Source organism: Schistocerca piceifrons, chromosome 9, assembly GCF_021461385.2.
Source record: "Schistocerca piceifrons isolate TAMUIC-IGC-003096 chromosome 9, iqSchPice1.1, whole genome shotgun sequence".
In the NCBI taxonomy this organism is placed as follows: domain Eukaryota; kingdom Metazoa; phylum Arthropoda; class Insecta; order Orthoptera; family Acrididae; genus Schistocerca; species Schistocerca piceifrons.
Window position 1 is genome coordinate 211,475,334 of NC_060146.1, and position 17,624 is coordinate 211,492,957.

Sequence of the window (17,624 nt, forward strand, 5' to 3'; positions counted from 1 at the left end):
TGATAACGTATCAATAGGTATGGGAAAATTGCTCTCATAGAGTGTGGATACAGATCTACCAAATGATGTTTTGTATATTATAGAGGAATTGGAACACAGTGACGAAATAGATACTTCACATTGTTTTCTACATAGAAGCATTGCACTTATGCCGGAAGTAAATGGAGATTTCACCCTTCTGGTGGCTGTGGGTAATTTTGGCCATGACAAAGTGAATCTGTGAAAAGGATTATTGATTGTCAGTTTGGGTGTCCTAATTGAGAGGGAGCGAGTGGAGACCTTTTCCACAAGGTATCCATCAATGCATCTGTATTACATGAAAAAGTACAGTATTTAAAAGGAAAAGATAAGACAGTTATGGAAAATCTGTTGATATGATTAACGGATTTGCCATTGCCATCAGTCCGCGAGTTGTGCCCACGGAAGAACTAAAGGCCAGTGTGGAAGCAGGCATTCGCAGTGCTGTGGAAGTATTGGCCAACGCAAAGCCTCCAAAAAGTAATTTAACTGTGGGTGAGAGGAATGCCATAAACTCTTGAATCAGGACGACAGCACTATCATTTTCCCCTCTAACAAGTGAAATGCGAGGCTTGTTTTAGATGTGCCCAACTACTGTAGTAAGATTAACGACTTAGTAGATCCGCAGACGTAGAGATAACTGACAAAGTTATTAGAACTGTTACACGGCTGATAAAACGTCCTCTGTCCAACAGAGCGTACAGAAGTGTCAGTTCAGTTCAGTTGGCCACCACCGCCAGCTTATGGATTGCCGAGGACGCAAAAAAACAAAAAACAAAAAAAACAAAAAAAAATCAAAAAACATGTACCGATGGGACCTATAGTGAGTGCCATTGGTTAACACACATATTTAATTGTCAAGTCTTTGATAACATTATTACTACCATACGTGGGCCGGCCGGACTCCTATACCAAGAATTCGGCACATTTTATCAGTTAATTAATTCGCATAGTGGTCCAGCCAGAGGACACATTAGTTGTTCTATGAGATTTCGGGAATACTTAATTTTGATGTTGCATCGTTATTTACTATGCTTCATCTCAACGAGATGTTACAACAGCTGAATCGGAGTTTTCGCCCCGAAATTGCAGTGCTGTTTAAATTTTACCTCACGACCACCTATTTCAAACGGAACGATGAGTTCCATGAACAGCTGAATGGCGTGGTTATAGGGAGACCATCAAATCCAACCATAGCGAATTTTATTATGGAAAAATTCGAGAAGTAGTCACTGGAAGGTGCCAACAAAAAACCGAATATTTGGTTCCGCTACGTAGATGATATGTTTGTTTTGTGGAGGCATGGCGGAGAGGAACTAGCTCATTTTCACAAACACCTCAACGGTGTTAATCAGAAGATTCAGTTTACCATGGAGGAAAGTCCGCCCCGATAACTGAGTGGTCAGCGTGACGGATTGCCGTCCTCCGGGCCCGGGTGCGATTCCCGACTGGGTCGCAGATTTTCTCCGCTCAGGGACTGGGTGCCGTGTTGTCTTCATCATCATTTCATCCCCATCCGGCGCGCAGGTCATCCAGTGTGGAGTAGAATGTAGTAAGACCTGCACCAAGGCGGCCGGAACTGCCCCGTAAGGGGCCTCCCGGCCAATGACGCCAAACGTTCATTTCCATTTACCATGGAGGAAGCTGCAGGCAGAAGATTAACTTCTCTTGGTGTGCTACTTTTCAAGGGAGAAGATGGTAGCCGAGGCCACACAGTTTACAGAGAACCCACGCTCGGAGACTGTTACCGACACCAAGATTCGAACCACGATCGACGACAAAAGCGTGGCATTATAAAAACATTGTCGGATAAAGCAAGGAACATCTGTGAACCAGACCTGCTTACGGGGGATTAAAACACCTCAGCAACGTATTGCTCCAGAATAATGAGAGGTAAAAAGATCCTGGAGACCGCCAGGCAAACGTGAGAGCGATCCTTTGAAATCGAAAGTTTTCCTGCCTTTCAGTAGGGAATTTACTGACCGCAAAGGGAAAATCGTGAAAAAACAGAACATCGCGGTAATCTGGAAATCAACCCGGGAGATGCAGAATCACCTAAACTTGGCCAATCATGGTCGCAATCGCGGGAAGAGATTTGCGGAACATGTTTTGCAGCCAAAAGACCATTACTTTCATTTTGGTAGGGCTCAAGTACTCACAGCGACAAGCGGGTTCCATGAAAGGCCATTCAAAGAGGCCATAGACATTGTCATATGCACCAGATATTTCAACAGGACGGAGGAGAGAGTGAAATTGGTTGACGTCTGGATCCGGCTTCTGAAGAGGACGTGTACCAGTTTTCCACCATGGTGTCCTATCAATGGCGGAGAACGGCAACCAATAGCGCCCATTTGCACTCTTATGTTCAAACCACGTGACGGCACACCACTGCACAGGAGCAAAGAATTTTGCTGCAGTGAGCAGCGAGCGAGGGTGCATATCGAATAAACCCGAAAAAAGCTGCGGTCCGCCATGAAAGTGTCCTTCGAAAATGATGACGAAATGGCCAGCAATATTTTATGTGTCATTTCCGGCCGTGAAAGTTTACATTTTACAAAGTCTCTAGCCCGCCCCCGCCTGATGGAGGGAGCGTCATCGGCGAGCTACTGCCGTCACCGTTCCAGCGGCCGTGCGACGCTGAGAGTCGCCACAGCAGCCGCTGACAACATCACAACCCTTCACTGGCCACATACATCTCACGTCCTGGCGCATTGGCTTCTCTAAGCCTCGTCATGGCTTCCGTCGTTTGCTACGCAATAATTGTATGTTTCAGCCATGACGTTTTCATGACGATACCCTGGACGAGTGCCAAGGATCGACTCACGAAATTTTGGTGAGCCCCCTTGCATCTCACTACCTCGTGGTACTTGATTGCTGCGAGTCCCCTTGCCTGCCACTATCTTGGGGTGCTTGACTTTGAAGAGCCCACTTCCCTCTCACAATCTTGGGAGCTTGATTTTGGTGAACCCCCTTGCCTCTCACTATTTTGGGTGCTTGACTTTGGTGAGTCCCATTGCCTCTCACTATCTCAAGTGCTTGATTTTGGTGAGTCAAAATCCTCTCACTATCTCGTGGTGCTTGATTACTGTGAGTCCCGGCGGGGTCAGGGATTTTCTCTGCTTTGTGATGACTGGATGTTGTGTGATGTCCTTAGGTTAGTTAGGTTTAAGTAGTTCTAAGTTCTAGGGGACTGATGACCATAGATGTTAAGTCCCATAGTGCTCAGAGCCATTTGAACCATTACTGTGAGTCCCCTTGTCTCTCACTATCTTGGGGTGGTTGATTTTGGTGAGACCCCTTGCTTCTCACAATCTCGGGTGCTTGTATTTGGTGAGTTCCCTTGCCTCTCACCGTCTTGGGCTGCTTGATTTTGGTGAGGCCCATTGCCTCTCACTATCTCAGTTGCTTGATTTTGGTGAGTACCATTGCCTCTCACAGCCTTGGGTGCTTGATTTTACTGAGGCCCCTTGCCTCTCACTACCTTATGTGCTTGCTTTTGGTGAGTCCCAACGTCTCTTACTATCTCGGGATGCTTGATCACTGTGAGAATCCTTGCCTATCGCTATCATGGGGTGCTTGATTTTAGTGTGCCCCCTTGACTCTCACAATCTCGGGTGCTTGATTTTGGTGAGTCCCCTTGCCTCTCACTATCTTGGGTGTTTGATTTTGGTGAGTCCCCTTGCCTCTCACTATCTTGGGTACTTGATTTTGGTGAATCACATTGCCTCTCACACTCTCAGGTGCTTGATTTTGGTGAGTACCATTGCCTCTCACTATCTCAGGTGCTTGAGTTTGATGAGACCCCTTGCCTCTCATAGTCTCAGGTACTTCATTTTGGTGAGCCACCTTCCCTCTCAGTGTCTTGGGGTGCTTGATGTTGGTGAATCCCCTTGCCTCTCACTGTCGTGGTGTGCTGGATTTTTGTGAGTCCCATGGCCTCTCACTATATCAGGTGCTTGATTTTGGTGAGTACCATTCCCTCTCACTATCTCAGGTGCTTGATTTTGGTGAGACCCCTTGCCTCTCACAATTTCAGATGCTTTATTTTGGTGAGTCCCATTGCCTATGTCGGGGTGCTCGATTACTGCGAGTCCCCTTGAGTCTCATTATCTTAGGGTGCCCGATTTTAGTGAGCCCCATGCCTTTCACAATCTCAGGTGCTTGATTTTGGTGAGTCCCATTGCCACTCACTATGTCAGGGTGCTTGATTAGTGCGAGTCCCATTGTCTCTCAATACCTTGAGGTGCTTGATATTGGTGAACCCCCTTGCCTCTCACAATCTCAGGTTCTTGATTTTGGTGAATCCCATTGCCTCTCACTATGTGGGGGTGCTTGATTACTGCAAGTCCCCTTGTCTCTCAATATCTTGAGGTGCTTGATTTTGGTGAGACCCCTTGCCTCTCACAATCTCGGGTGCTTGATTTTGGTGAGAGCCCTTGCCTCTCACAGTCTCAGATGCTTGATTTTGGTGAATCCCATTGCCTCTCACTATGTGGGGGTGCTTGATTACTGCAAGTCCCCTTGTCTCTCAATATCTTGAGGTGCTTGATTTTGGTGAGACCCCTTGCCTCTCACAATCTCAGGTGCTTGATTTTGGTGAGAGCCCTTGCCTCTCACAGTCTCAGATGCTTGATTTTGGTGAATCCCATTGCCTCTCACTATGTGGGGGTGCTTGATTACTGCAAGTCCCCTTGTCTCTCAATATCTTGAGGTGCTTGATTTTGGTGAGACCCCTTGCCTCTCATAATCTCGGGTGCTTGATTTTGGTGAGAGCCCTTGCCTCTCACAGTCTCAGATGCTTGATTTTGGTGAATCCCATTGCCTCTCACTATGTGGGGGTGCTTGATTACTGCAAGTCCCCTTGTCTCTCAATATCTTGAGGTGCTTGATTTTGGTGAGACCCCTTGCCTCTCACAATCTCGGGTGCTTGATTTTGGTGAGAGCCCTTGCCTCTCACTATCTTGGGTGCTTGATTTTGGTGAGTCCCATTGCCTCTCGCTATCTCGGGTGCTTGGTTTTGGTGAGGCCCCTTGTCTCTCATTATCTTAGGTGCTTGATTTTAGTGAGTCCCATTGCCTCTCACTATCTCGCAGTGCTTGATTACTGCGACTCCCCTTGCCTCTCGCTATCTGGCGGTGCTTGATGTTGGTGGGCCCCCTTGCCTCTCACAATATCAGGTGTTTGATTTTGGTGAGTCCCATTGCCTCTCACTATGTCGGGATGCTTAATTTCTGGGAGTCCCATTGCCTCCCACTATCTCGGGGTGCTTGGTTACTGTGAGTCCCTTTGCCTCCTACAAGTGTTTCAGTGCAGCATATTTCTAAATGTTGTCTGTAGTCTCTAATTGTCACACTGCAGCTCTGTGTATGAACGACAATCCGACTTGTATTAGTGTCTCTGCGCTAATGTTTGCGCATTCATTGCTAATTCGCTGCCGCATATCTTCGGAAGTTGTTGGTACATCCATGTAAACTGTCTCTTTTCGTCATTCCCGGATGCAAAAATCGGCAGAAGTCAAATGGGGTGTCGCGCAGCCCACTTTAGAGGACCTCCTCGTCCAATCCATCGACCAAGATAGATTCGATTAGAAACTTCTCGAGGTAGTCGTGAATAAGGCGCTGGGCATCCATCGTGTTGAAACCATTCATCCGGTCTCGTTTGAAGTGGAACATCGTCCATTAGCATCGGTAAAACATTATCCACAATTTCGCTGTAAATTTGAGCAGTCAGATTGCCTTCTATGAAGTATGGGCCAGTTACCTGCGTACCTAAAATACCGCAACAAACGTTGACACTCCACGGGCGTTGATGTTCAACTTGCCTTACCCAGTGGCGATTGTCCACTGATCAATAATGCATATTATGTCGCTTCACCTGAGCACGATTCGTAAAATTGGGTTGACCTGCGAAAAGTAACTGTGAAATGAAATTCTCATTGACTGCCAGTAGTTCCTGTGTCCAGTTGCAGAAGTTCAGGCGGCTATGAAAATCGTCACCATGCAGTTCTCGGCGCACCGATAAATGAAATCGATGCCATCTGTGTGCATGCAGTGTGCGTAGAACTCTTCTTTGCGAAATTCCTGAACCTCGCGCAAATTGCCGAGATGTGAGGATCTGTAGCAACCTCAGCTAAGACATCCACTGCGTTAGTTTGGTTTGTCACAGGCAGCAGTCGGACTCTTTCTCTAGCTGTACCACTTTCCGTTTCAGTAAACAGGTGGACAATAGGGCAAAACGTCGTTGCAGACGGAACATTCCTATCGGGGAACGGAGTAGCATACCTTTGTTGAGCTTCGTCAACATTTCTTTGAGCCTCAAAATACGCGTCAATGATATCTCCCCTCCCTGCAATCGTTAACATTGAAGCAACATGCACAGTCCGACCTTGTACTCAGTGCATGATCACTCTCTGTACTGCATTCGACTGTGGAACGTCTCACATAATAGCATTATCAAAAATATCAAATAAGGACTTCAATTGTCATAATCGTTTTGCAACAATTCTCAATTCATTTCCATATTTACCGATTACAGCGCCATATATTAAGAAATGAAAGAAATTTTTCATAGAAAAATTACATATTTTTTCACTTTTCACGGAGAATCCGAATCCCCAATAAAATATAAGGGTTCCACTTTAAGATTGCATCCCTTCCGCCCTGGGGCGGGTGTAGGGGGTTCGAGCATTATGTTAATGGATGTCGCTCTTCTACGTTTATTACCACATGTTTTTCAACCCGATGTGTATTTCGCCACATATTCCGACAAAGAGAATATCTATAAAAAGGTACGGCCAAACTTTTAGGAAACATTCCTCACACACAAATAAAGAAAAGATGTTATGTGGACGTGTGTCCGGAAACGCTTAATTTCCATGTTAGAGCTCATTTTAGTTTCGTCAGTATGTTCTTCCACGTACGCTCAATGGCGCACATTATCATGATTTCATACGGGATACTCTACCTGTGCTGCTAGAACATGTGCTAGTACGACACTACATGTGGTTCATGCACGATGGAGCTCCTGCACATTTCAGTCGAAGTGTTGGTACGCTTCTCAACAACAGATTCGGTGACCGATGGATTGGTAGAGGCGGACCAATTCCATGGCCTCCACGCTCTCCTTACCTCAACCCTCTTGACTTTCATTTATGGGGGCATTTGAAAGCTCTTGTCTATGCAACCCCAGTACCAAATGTAGAGACTCTTCGTGCTCGTATTGTGGACGGCTGTGATGCAATACGCCAGTCTCCAGGGCTGTGTCGGCGCATCAGGGATTCCATGCGACGGAGGGTGGATGCATGTATCCTCGCTAACGGAGGACATTTTGAACATTTCCTGTAACAAAGTGTTTGAAGTCACGCTGGTACGTTTTGTTGCTGTGTATTTCCATTCCATGATTAATGTGATTTGAAGAGAAGTAATAAAATGACCTCTAAGATGGAAAGTAAGCGTTTCCGGACACATGTCCACATAACATATTTTCTTTCTTTGTGTGTGAGGAATGTTTCCTGAAAGTTTGGTCATACCTTTTTGTAAGACCCTGTATATATATATATATATATATATATATATATATATATATATATATATATATATATATAAATGGAAAATTATGCACAACGATATCGTATTCTGTTCGGGGTAACTAACAACAGTGAAATTGTGAGTCGCAGTTGTAGAACAATAACTAATAGGATTTTATTAGTTACCACTCTGTTTCGCAGGGGGACATTACCTGCTGTTCATTCGATATGTAGTGCCTCAGCTGTCGGAGGTCGTACCTCTTGTAGTCCATGAGAGGATGGAGAGGATGTGGCGTGAGTGGGAGGCTGCACCATCCCACTTCCATATTACTGTGTAAGCAACAAACACACACTTTGCTGGATTCGAAGGGGGTGGACTTTCTCTTTCTCACACCACCACTAGATCCTACTCCCATGCATGTTTTTTTTCTGTGAGTTTAAATGAAAACGTTTGCGTATGAACACCCTAACAGAACCTGTAAAGTAGCTGCCTGGCATGATTCTAGCCTCCTGTCACAATGTGCAGCAAGGAGCGGGGTGTAATGCTTGTAACAGGACTGACGGTGCTCATTTACAACAGTCAGCACGGGCTTAAGTTGATGGTATAATGCGCAACTCGTTTGTGTCAATAAAATTCCAAATATTTATTTCTGAAAACTCTATCCCCACTCAGCGATACTCATTTTGGGATCCCCCAACACCTGTAAAATTTTGACCAAAAAGTCTTGCAACAAATAACCCAAAGGACTTCGTAATTTGCACCTTACTGATACATTATCTTGTGATATTGTGTCTGTCTATGGTATGGATTTCGATTTGATAATGAAAAACCCAAGTTGCATTTTTCTCATATAATACCCCGAAAGCTATGAACCCAGACAACCAGTCGAATGTAGTACTTCTTGACGCCCGAAAAGCTTTGGATTCGGTACTACGTCAATGCATATAGAATGGCATCAAACGAAATTTGTTATTAGATTGAGGGTTTCTTGGTGGGAGGGATGTAATATGTTGCCTCAGATCGACAGTCATTGGCAGAAGTAGAGACAACTTTAGATGTGGTCCAGCGAAATATGTTGAGGCCCACGTCGTTGACACTGCAAGACGGCACTAATCTCTTTGCAGATGATGCATTTGTTTACAGCAAAGTACTGTGTGAAATATGCTACACTGACATCCTGTCAGATGTTGATAAGATTTCAAAGTGGTGCAAGGATTAGCGACTTGTCTCAAATGTGAGGTAGTGTAGAATTGTGCAGTTCGTAAAATTCAGGAAAATAGTATCCTATGACTACAATATCAGTGAGTCACAGCTTGAGTGGTTTTACTTGTACAAATGCCTGGGTGTAACAAATTGTTGGAATGTGAAGCGGAATGATAACTTACGATCAGACACAGGTAGTGATGGTAGCAGATTTTCGTTCATTGGTATGAAAATGGCAGAAATGTAGCAAATGATGTTGCATACGCGTCAACTGTGAGGGTTATGTTAGAATATTAGTCAAGTGTATGGGACCCATACCAGGTAGGACCAGCAGGTGTTATTCAACGTATACAGAGAAGAGAGGCACGAATAATCGCAGGTTTGTTTGACAGAGTTGATATTGCAGACTCTTGAAGAAGGATGAAAATTAGCCCGCGAAAGCCCAATTACAGTACTTCCAGACATTATACAAAGGAAGAATAAATGAATAATCTTGAGCTCCCAAGATATCCCTCCCGTACCGTGAAGACGAGATCAGAGTAATGTCACCATTTATAGAGGGCATTTAAGCATAAATTCTTTCTGGTGTCCATACCTGCCTGGAATGGGAAGAAACATGCGCTTCCATGCTAAGTACTCTCTGCTAAACACTTCACATTGGCTTGCAGAGGATATATGTTAAATCTTTATGTAATGCAGATGCAGATAGCCCTAAAATGTGGTTTATTTGTTTCTCTTCATAGAATATTCTCTGTGGAGCCTGTGGAATAGGCTTTGTGTTAACCCAAAAAAGTAAATATGTGTACTTTACCTGGATCTCTAAAAGCCTCTTGTTTTCGTTTGTCTGTTTGACAATCTCGGACTGATTCTTGCCAAGTATATGATCGAACAGTGCTCTGTATCCATTTTCTTTGAAAACGCGCCACAGCTCCTCAGGTGTGTGCACGCCGCGCTGGAAGTCTCCCAGGTGACGCAGCTCGGCGCCCATCTCCAGAAGCGCAGGCACTGCCCACCAGCGCCGGCGCTCCGCAGCGTAGCGCAGTGGCGTCCAGTGCAGCAGCCCGTCCTCCGCAGCCATCGCCACAGACACCGCCTTCGCTGCCTTCGCATACTGTAGTGGACCAACTGCTCCCGTCTCTTCCCCAACACCCAACGCCCCAGGTGTCCCCGATGCCTCTGCCGAATCCGAGTCGGTCGCCACCCGGTGGGGTTCGACGGATCTCAGCGCCTCATCCACCTCGGATACTGACTTCGCCTCCGCGGCTCCCCGTGACACTGCTGCTTCTGCTGCCCCTGATGCCGATCCTCCCTCCCTCGTCAGCGCCGCCACCTCCAGCCGTTCTACAAGCAGCCGCAGCAGCGAAGAGTCGCCAGTGTAGGCTGGTACCAGGTGCAGTGAGCTGCGTCCCATCTCATCCCTCTCCATGGGCTCAGCGCCCTTCTCTAGCAGCGATTTCACGTCACTCTCACTGCCGTTGAGCACTGCCGTCAGGAGCGGTCGGCCCCTACTCGCTATTCTGTCGAAAGACTCGACGAAAAACTCCAAGCTGCTGTCGGCAAGAGCACTGCGGTACACATTTCTACACTGACTGGCTGCATCGTCGGTAAAGCACCACTTGGCTAAGAAATGCTCAGCAAAGGTCCTGTGAATGAAAACTGGCTTATCATCAATAAATCGGTAAATGACTCCAGCCTTCACGAGATCATCTCGATCTACAGTGGACTGTTGCTCTCGCCTAGGTACTTCAATTCTAGGCAGAAGGTGTGTCACTGCAAGAAACCCCAACAGCTTCTCGTGCTCCTGCCATTCCCTCTTCATCTTTTTCCTTCTACCAGGTGTGGATAAATTATCACCCCACTTCTCTTCGTGCAGTCTTTTCAATTTCCTTTCAAAAAAAGCTTCATAAAGGCTCACAATGTCCTCTACCTCAGCTCCACTTTCCAATGAGTCTGCATACATTTTTGAAAACAGAGGGATCTTCAACAGATCTCTAACCACACCAGTAACTACTACATCTGAGCTGGACCCCCTATGGAATTCGTCCACTTGGTCATCACTGAGAGCAGGCAGCGTGTGCGCCGAAACATACAGGGCAGCCTCGAGGCGGCCCGTCACGGAGGGTCGAGTCGTCACCAGCAGCTTCCCATGGCGTGGAGCCAACTCCTGCAGAGCCTGTAAGCATTTGTCTCCGTAGTCTGGGCAGACCTCGTCGAAGCCGTCCACCATGCAGATGATACGAGGATACTCCAGCAGACAGTACTGAAGAAGTGAGCGTTCCAGCACGCCCAGGTTTCTCTCGTTGTATAACACTCGTTCCAAAATAAGCTTACTGGCTTCCTGACCGCTGATGCAACTATCTAAGACTTCCGAGTAGTTCAGTAAGTCTATTCTCAGGATCCACCACGAAGGATCCTGGCACTTCAGCTGGCTTGCCATATCTAGCAACATAGTAGATTTCCCTATACCTGGTTTCCCTTCAACGATAACTCGATTACTCGAGCTATTCAGAACTTGCAATACGCTTCTTGATTGCTCTTCAACGTATAGCCATTCGTCATCTAGGTTATTTAGAACATACACACGTATGTCTGCATATATACTGCATATCATTCGAATTGCAGAAAGATCGATGTTGTTAGTAACGGCAACGAGAGGCCAGAGTGGGTCTGAATCACGGAGGTAGTTGTCAAAGTCTTCAAACTTGATAATATTCTTCAAAATAGACTTCTCGGTGAGGAGCTTATAGGAGACTTCATCCATGATGCACACTTCCCTGTCTCCGAGTAATGAGAAAAATTCGTGTTTTTCACGCCTCCGAAATGTGAGCTCTCTGGGAATGTGGTTCACTGGTAGTGGATCCAAGTCTTGACCCATCCTCAAAGGGCCTGACAGCTGCGATAGGGAGAGTATTGCTTCAGGTTTCCCATCTAAGATCTTTTTGAGACTTTCTTCGTCACAGAGATCTGCCAGACAGCACGAATGTTGGTCACTGTTCAGTCTGACAGAGACATCTATGAGCTCCTTCCAGCTCTCTTCACTAATATCACCTAACTTGCATGAGTCTAGAAACGAGTCGTCCTTCTTATACGACACTATTACAAGGCGTCGCTCGGGTCCAGCCAGTTGCTCCATGCGAAGTAGAGTGTCGCAGCTGTGTTCCGCATCTTCAACAATAACCTGGAAGAAAAGAAAAAGTATGATATTGCAACTGTTCTTGCAACCGACTTTGTTCACTGCAGACCTTAATTGGGCTGAAATAATACGATATGATGTCGCAACATGTGACATACTACTGGATTCGCTTATCATGTCAGGGTTTTCATGGAAGGTGTTGGATTTGCCTGACACCTTACAAGTTAGGTTTAATTAGTTCTAAGTTCTAGGCGACTGATGACCTCAGAAGTTAAGTCGCATAGTGCTCAGAGCCATTTGAACCATTCTTGAACATAACCAGTACTCCCCAGCAGGGTTACATGACATACCTCAGCGCTTACTGGTGTTGGGGTTGCGAAGATACGTGCTCATGCAGAGATGAAACACAGATGATTAAGAAGCGGAAGACAGTTCGGAGCTAGCTTTAATTCTGATGGCTACGTAAGTACTGCATGCCAAATTAGGCTTGTGGAGCACATCCACTGACTGCCAAAGGAGACTGGAAACATGGAAGGAATAGTCTGATACAGAGGCTTTTCCAAACATACAGGTAACATCAGCTGTACGCTAAGGGTGAGGACTGCAATGGTCTCAAACAACGACCCGCAGACTGAGTTAGGGCTGCGACCACACCCATGCAGTGCAGTTTCGGTGTACAACTTGTCACTGCTTCATTGTCACGTGAAATTCACGGATTTTGGTTTCATTAGAAAAATGTGAAAACAACATATGTTAAAATGCATTGATTACCTTCTGATCCCATATGTATGTAGATATCCAATTTTTAATACGTTTGTGTGGCTAGTGAATTAACAGAACAACGAATAGTGCCACAAACAACAGTATGGGATTGTGGGTCCTGATTGAAGCAAAACACTTTTGTTATTTATTTACCTATTTATTCCCAAACTAGTTTCAGCGACAAATATTGCATTGCAAAATATTGTTACATGCCTGTTCGGTTGAAAACATTGTTTTCTGGAAAAACTTCATAATATCTTATTTACTGTGCGTTACAGCATGTTTTTTTGCGATTGTTACCGCTGTCTCCGGCATGTTTTCTGCATTTTGCTGTTCCCGTTTTTATTTGCGTACATCATGTCATCTGCAGCCGCATGAGCGGTTGTTGGTAAACAAATATAAAAACGTGACCTTATGTATTTTGTCAGAGTTGTACAACTGGGATTGCCGTAGTGTTGTGGAGACAGTTTTGGTGCGTACTAGGTCGTGCGCCATGTACTCACAATCGTTGGGCGGCCTGCAGCTACTTTTAGACACAGAAAGACACAACTTTCGCACCTTCTTATGCCAACCTGCTATTCGCGTGTGTCGCCAGAAATGTATCGCATACTGCGAGAAGGTTATGACAATTGTAGGGGCAGTTCTGACGACTTCTGTTGCTTATTTGTGTCTCTGTGTGTGATGGGTAAGTGGTTCTTTCAGAATCAAAGAAGCTACTGATGACGGCGATATTTGTCGCTGAAACTAGTTTGGGAATAAATAAATAAATATCAAAAGTGTTTTGGTATTTAAGGTTGACCCAATTCCCATATTGTTGTTTTCGTATGCGAACACGGACCAATAGAGAAGTTTCAAAATAGAATTATTAGCGCCACAAACATTGACGTTTCGATAATTTTGATAGACTCCTGTGTATGTCAAGTACATACAGTTAAGGGGACATGCTCGTGAAAATGACCAGAAATTTGAAAAAAAAATTTCTTGGTCTATAGAAAAGAACATTTCGTGCTGATTTCAAAAATGTATAGTTCACGGGCATTATCGTTTTCCGTTCGTTCTAAAATTGAGGTTGAACGTAATGTTGCACAGGGGCCACGCCCATCTCTCAGTTCGAAGTACCTCAGAATACGTGATGCATTATTTTGTTCTTCCGTTTTCTCCGCCGTTAGTTATGGATCGTTAACACAGGCGTATTCTAGAAGGCACTGACTCCAGGAACGAAAGTACAGGCGTGTCTAGAAGGTATAGTTCCAATGTAAACAGAGATCTAAGAATATACGCGTGTGGTTTTGTAGTTATTGTGTGTTGTTTTGTTTCTGCGTGTGTGTTTCCCGTGCTACAAATGCCGAGAGTAAAGAAATTTAGCATCAGACGAAAGTTTCGCTGCAACCAATTCCAACCGAATAATACACATCAGTTGCTTCAAAAGATGCCCGTGGAAACTGTGTCCACAGGCAGTGTTTCTAGACGTAAACTTTCGCTTTCTGAATGTAATAAGAACAAGTCTAGTAGTATTGTGAGCAGTAATAACGACGGAAATGTTATTGTAAACCTAAATATCCTGTCAAGACTTTCGAAGAGTGCTGTGAAATGTAAGTACTGCAATTGTGAAGATAGTATTGACGTTTCCGAGGACATTTCAGCAAGGAAAGGTTTTTGAAGACGGTTAGTGATTGCCTGTAATTCGTGTAAGAAGCACAGTGATACTATGACATCGCCAGTAACTGATAGTCGACATTACAGTGCAAATTATTGGCAACCACGTTTGTGTAAAGAACTTTGATGGCCCAAATGGAAACATGGAAACGAAACAAGTTCTGAACATTTTTAGGTCAGTCATGGTGCAAAGTATGTAGGCTACTTGGGGATGGAGACTATAAAGGACACACTCCTGTTGTTAATGACAGACCGTATGGTCTGACAGACAAGTTTTAATGTGTTGGGCATGTACTACTAACAAGAGTGGGAGTTCCGCTGAGAAAATTATGTAAAGACTTCAGTGGAAAAAAACCGTCAGACGGAAAACACATAGGTGGTCCAGGTCTTCTTACAAAAAGTGAAATTGATTGTTTGACTCAATATTATGGACTATCAATAAGGAGAAATGTAGGAGATTTGGAGAACATGAGACGAGCTGTTTGGGCAAAATGGTTTCGAGAGAGTGTCAACAGATGAAACCCCACAACATGGATTGTTTCCAAAAGGGGAAGATTCGTGGTGCACGTACTGGTTGAGCAATGCTACAGGCATACAATATACCCACAAGCATTCCTTACTACTTGATGTAATGGAGGCAGTTAGGCCTATACAGGGTGTTACGAAAAGGTACGGCCAAACTTTCAGGAAACATTCCTCACACACAAATAAAGAAAATATGTTATGTGGACATGTGTCCGGAAACGCTTAATTTCCATGTTAGAGCTCATTTTAGTTTCGTCAGTATGTACTGCACTTCCTCGATTCACCGCCAGTTGGCCAAATTGAAGGAAGGTAATGCTGACTTCGGTGCTTGTGTTGACATGCGACTCATTGCTCTACATGACTAGCATCAAGCAAATCAGTACGTAGCATCAACAGGTTAGTGTTCACCACGAACGTGGTTTTGCACAGTGCAATGTTTACAAATCCGCAGTTGGCAGATGCCCATTTGATGTATGGATTAGCACGGGGCAATAGCCGTGGCGCGGTACGTTTGTATCGAGACAGATTTCCAGAACGAAGATGTCGCGACAGGAAGACGTTCGAAGCAATTGATCGGCGTCTTAGGGAGCACGGAACATTCCAGCCTATGACTCGCGACTGGGGAAGACCTAGAACGACGAGGACACCTGCAATGGACGAGGCAATTTTTAGTGCAGTTGACGATAACCCTAATGTCAGCGTCAGAGAAGTTGGTGCTGTACAAGGTAACGTTGACCACGTCACTGTATGGAGAGTGCTACGGGAGAATTAGTTGTTTCCGTACCATGTACAGCGTGTGCAGGCACTATCAGCAGCTGATTGGCCTCCGAGGGTACACTTCTGCGAATGGTTCATCCAACAATGTGTCAATCCTCAATTCAGTGCAAATGTTCCCTTTACGGATGAGGCTTCATTCCAACGTGATCAAACTGTAAATTTTCACAATCAACATGTGTGGGCTGGCGAGAATCCGAATGCAATTGTGCAATCACGTCATCAACACAGATTTTCTGTGAACGTTTGGGCAGGCATTGTTGTCTTGATTGGGCCCCATGTTCTTCCACCTACGCTCAATGGAGCACGTTATACTCTACCTGTGCTGCTAGAACATGTGCCTTTACAAGTACGACACAACATGTGGTTCATGCGCGATGGAGCTCCTGCACATTTCAGTCAAAGTGTTGGTACGCTTCTCAACAACAGATTCGGTGACCGATGGATTGGTAGAAGCGGACCAATTCCATGGCCTCCACGCTCTCCTGACCTCAACGCTCTTGACTTTCATTTATGGGGGCATCTGAAAGCTCTTGTCTACGCAACCCCGGTACCAAATGTAGAGACTCTTCGTGCTCGTATTGTGGACGGCTGTGATACAATATGCCATTCTCCAGGGCTGCATCAGCGCATCAGGGATTCCATGCGACGGAGGGTGGATGCATTTCTCCTCGCTAACGGAGGACATTTCGAACATTTCCTGTAACAAAGTGTTTGAAGTCACGCTGGTACGTTCTGTTGATATGTGTTTCCATTCCATGATTAATGTGGTTTGAAGAGAAGTAATAAAATGAGCTCTAACATGAAAAGTATGCGTTTCCGGACACATGTCCACATAACATATTTTCTTTCTTTGTGTGTGAGGAATGTTTCCTGAACGTTTGGCCGTACCTCTTTGTAACACCCTGTATATAGGGAAGTGGCAAATAAAAATCTACTTAGGAAATGTTTGCACGGTCTCTCTCAGAATGCAAATGAAAGCTTCAGGAGCTGTATGAGGGAGAGAATACCCAAAACTGTATTTGTTGGGCTGACAGCGCTGGTGAAATGGATGCAATAATAACATCAATGATGGTGCAATTTCAAGGATCAATGTTAGGAAGAAATTGAATATCCAGAGGGGAAGGCATATGGCTTCAGCTCTAACTGCTATGGATAAGCGGCGGGTAACCGAAGCAGAGACAGCTGCAGAAGCGGAAGAGTCGAGGATAAAGAAAAAAACGAAGAGAAAGAGTATGAAGGATAGGGAAACAGGAGGACAACTGGAGTGTGCAGCTGGAATGTTTTAAACGAGTATAGTGATAAGTTAATAAATCTGTAAATCTTCTTTTGCGATTTACCGAAAACTTGAATTTTCATCACTCAGGTACACTTTTCTCCTAAATGACTAAAGTTAAACTCACAAAAATTGGTACAGATATTTAGAATGTCCTCCTCTACCTCCCTTGGCTACAATTTCCTGAAAAATTTATAACATGATGATGATGTCGGTCAGATTTGAGCTACATTTTTTAAATATTTTTTGTTGTAGTAAAATAAATTACTTGTCTTTCTCACAGATCAGCGTCAGGGAAGGACACTGGAGGTATAAAACACTTTTGTGAATGTTGTCTGTACTCTGCCTCTTTTTCCAAGCTGTGCAGTCAGTGTTTCCAAAGAAAATGGTACTGCTGTGAAATAGTGTTCCGTTTTTTATACTATTATATATATTGTTGTCAGTACCAAAATATAATAAATATCACAGTGAGTTTTTGGTAAATGCATTGACTAATGACCCTAACGGTGTGTAAGAGATTTGAGCTACCTCTCATTTATAGGTCAGTTGCACCATGAAGCTAAAATTGCAGCCCGTTCACGCGTTGTCCCCTTAAACACTGATGAAAATGGACAATGCTACACCGTGAACACCCTGACCGAACGCCTGCAAACTGATACTGTCGTATTTCCGTGTCTGAGGGATGTGTTGACCAAAATCTCACCCTTACGAGCGTATATTTCAAGCCTTTCAAAAATGGTTCAAATGGCTC

The 17,624-nt window shown here is 44.8% G+C and overlaps 1 protein-coding gene across 1 annotated transcript in view; it reads right to left on the bottom strand.

The window, feature by feature from the left end:
• LOC124716869 (serine/threonine-protein phosphatase 6 regulatory ankyrin repeat subunit C-like) overlaps positions 1 to 9,735 on the bottom strand; it is a 30,703-nt gene extending 20,968 nt beyond the window's left edge. The window contains exon 1 of the mRNA XM_047243422.1: positions 9,559 to 9,735. Coding sequence (XP_047099378.1) covers positions 9,559 to 9,735 — 177 coding nt within the window. The remainder of the gene's footprint in view (positions 1 to 9,558) is intronic.
• Positions 9,736 to 17,624: the final 7,889 nt, after the last annotated feature.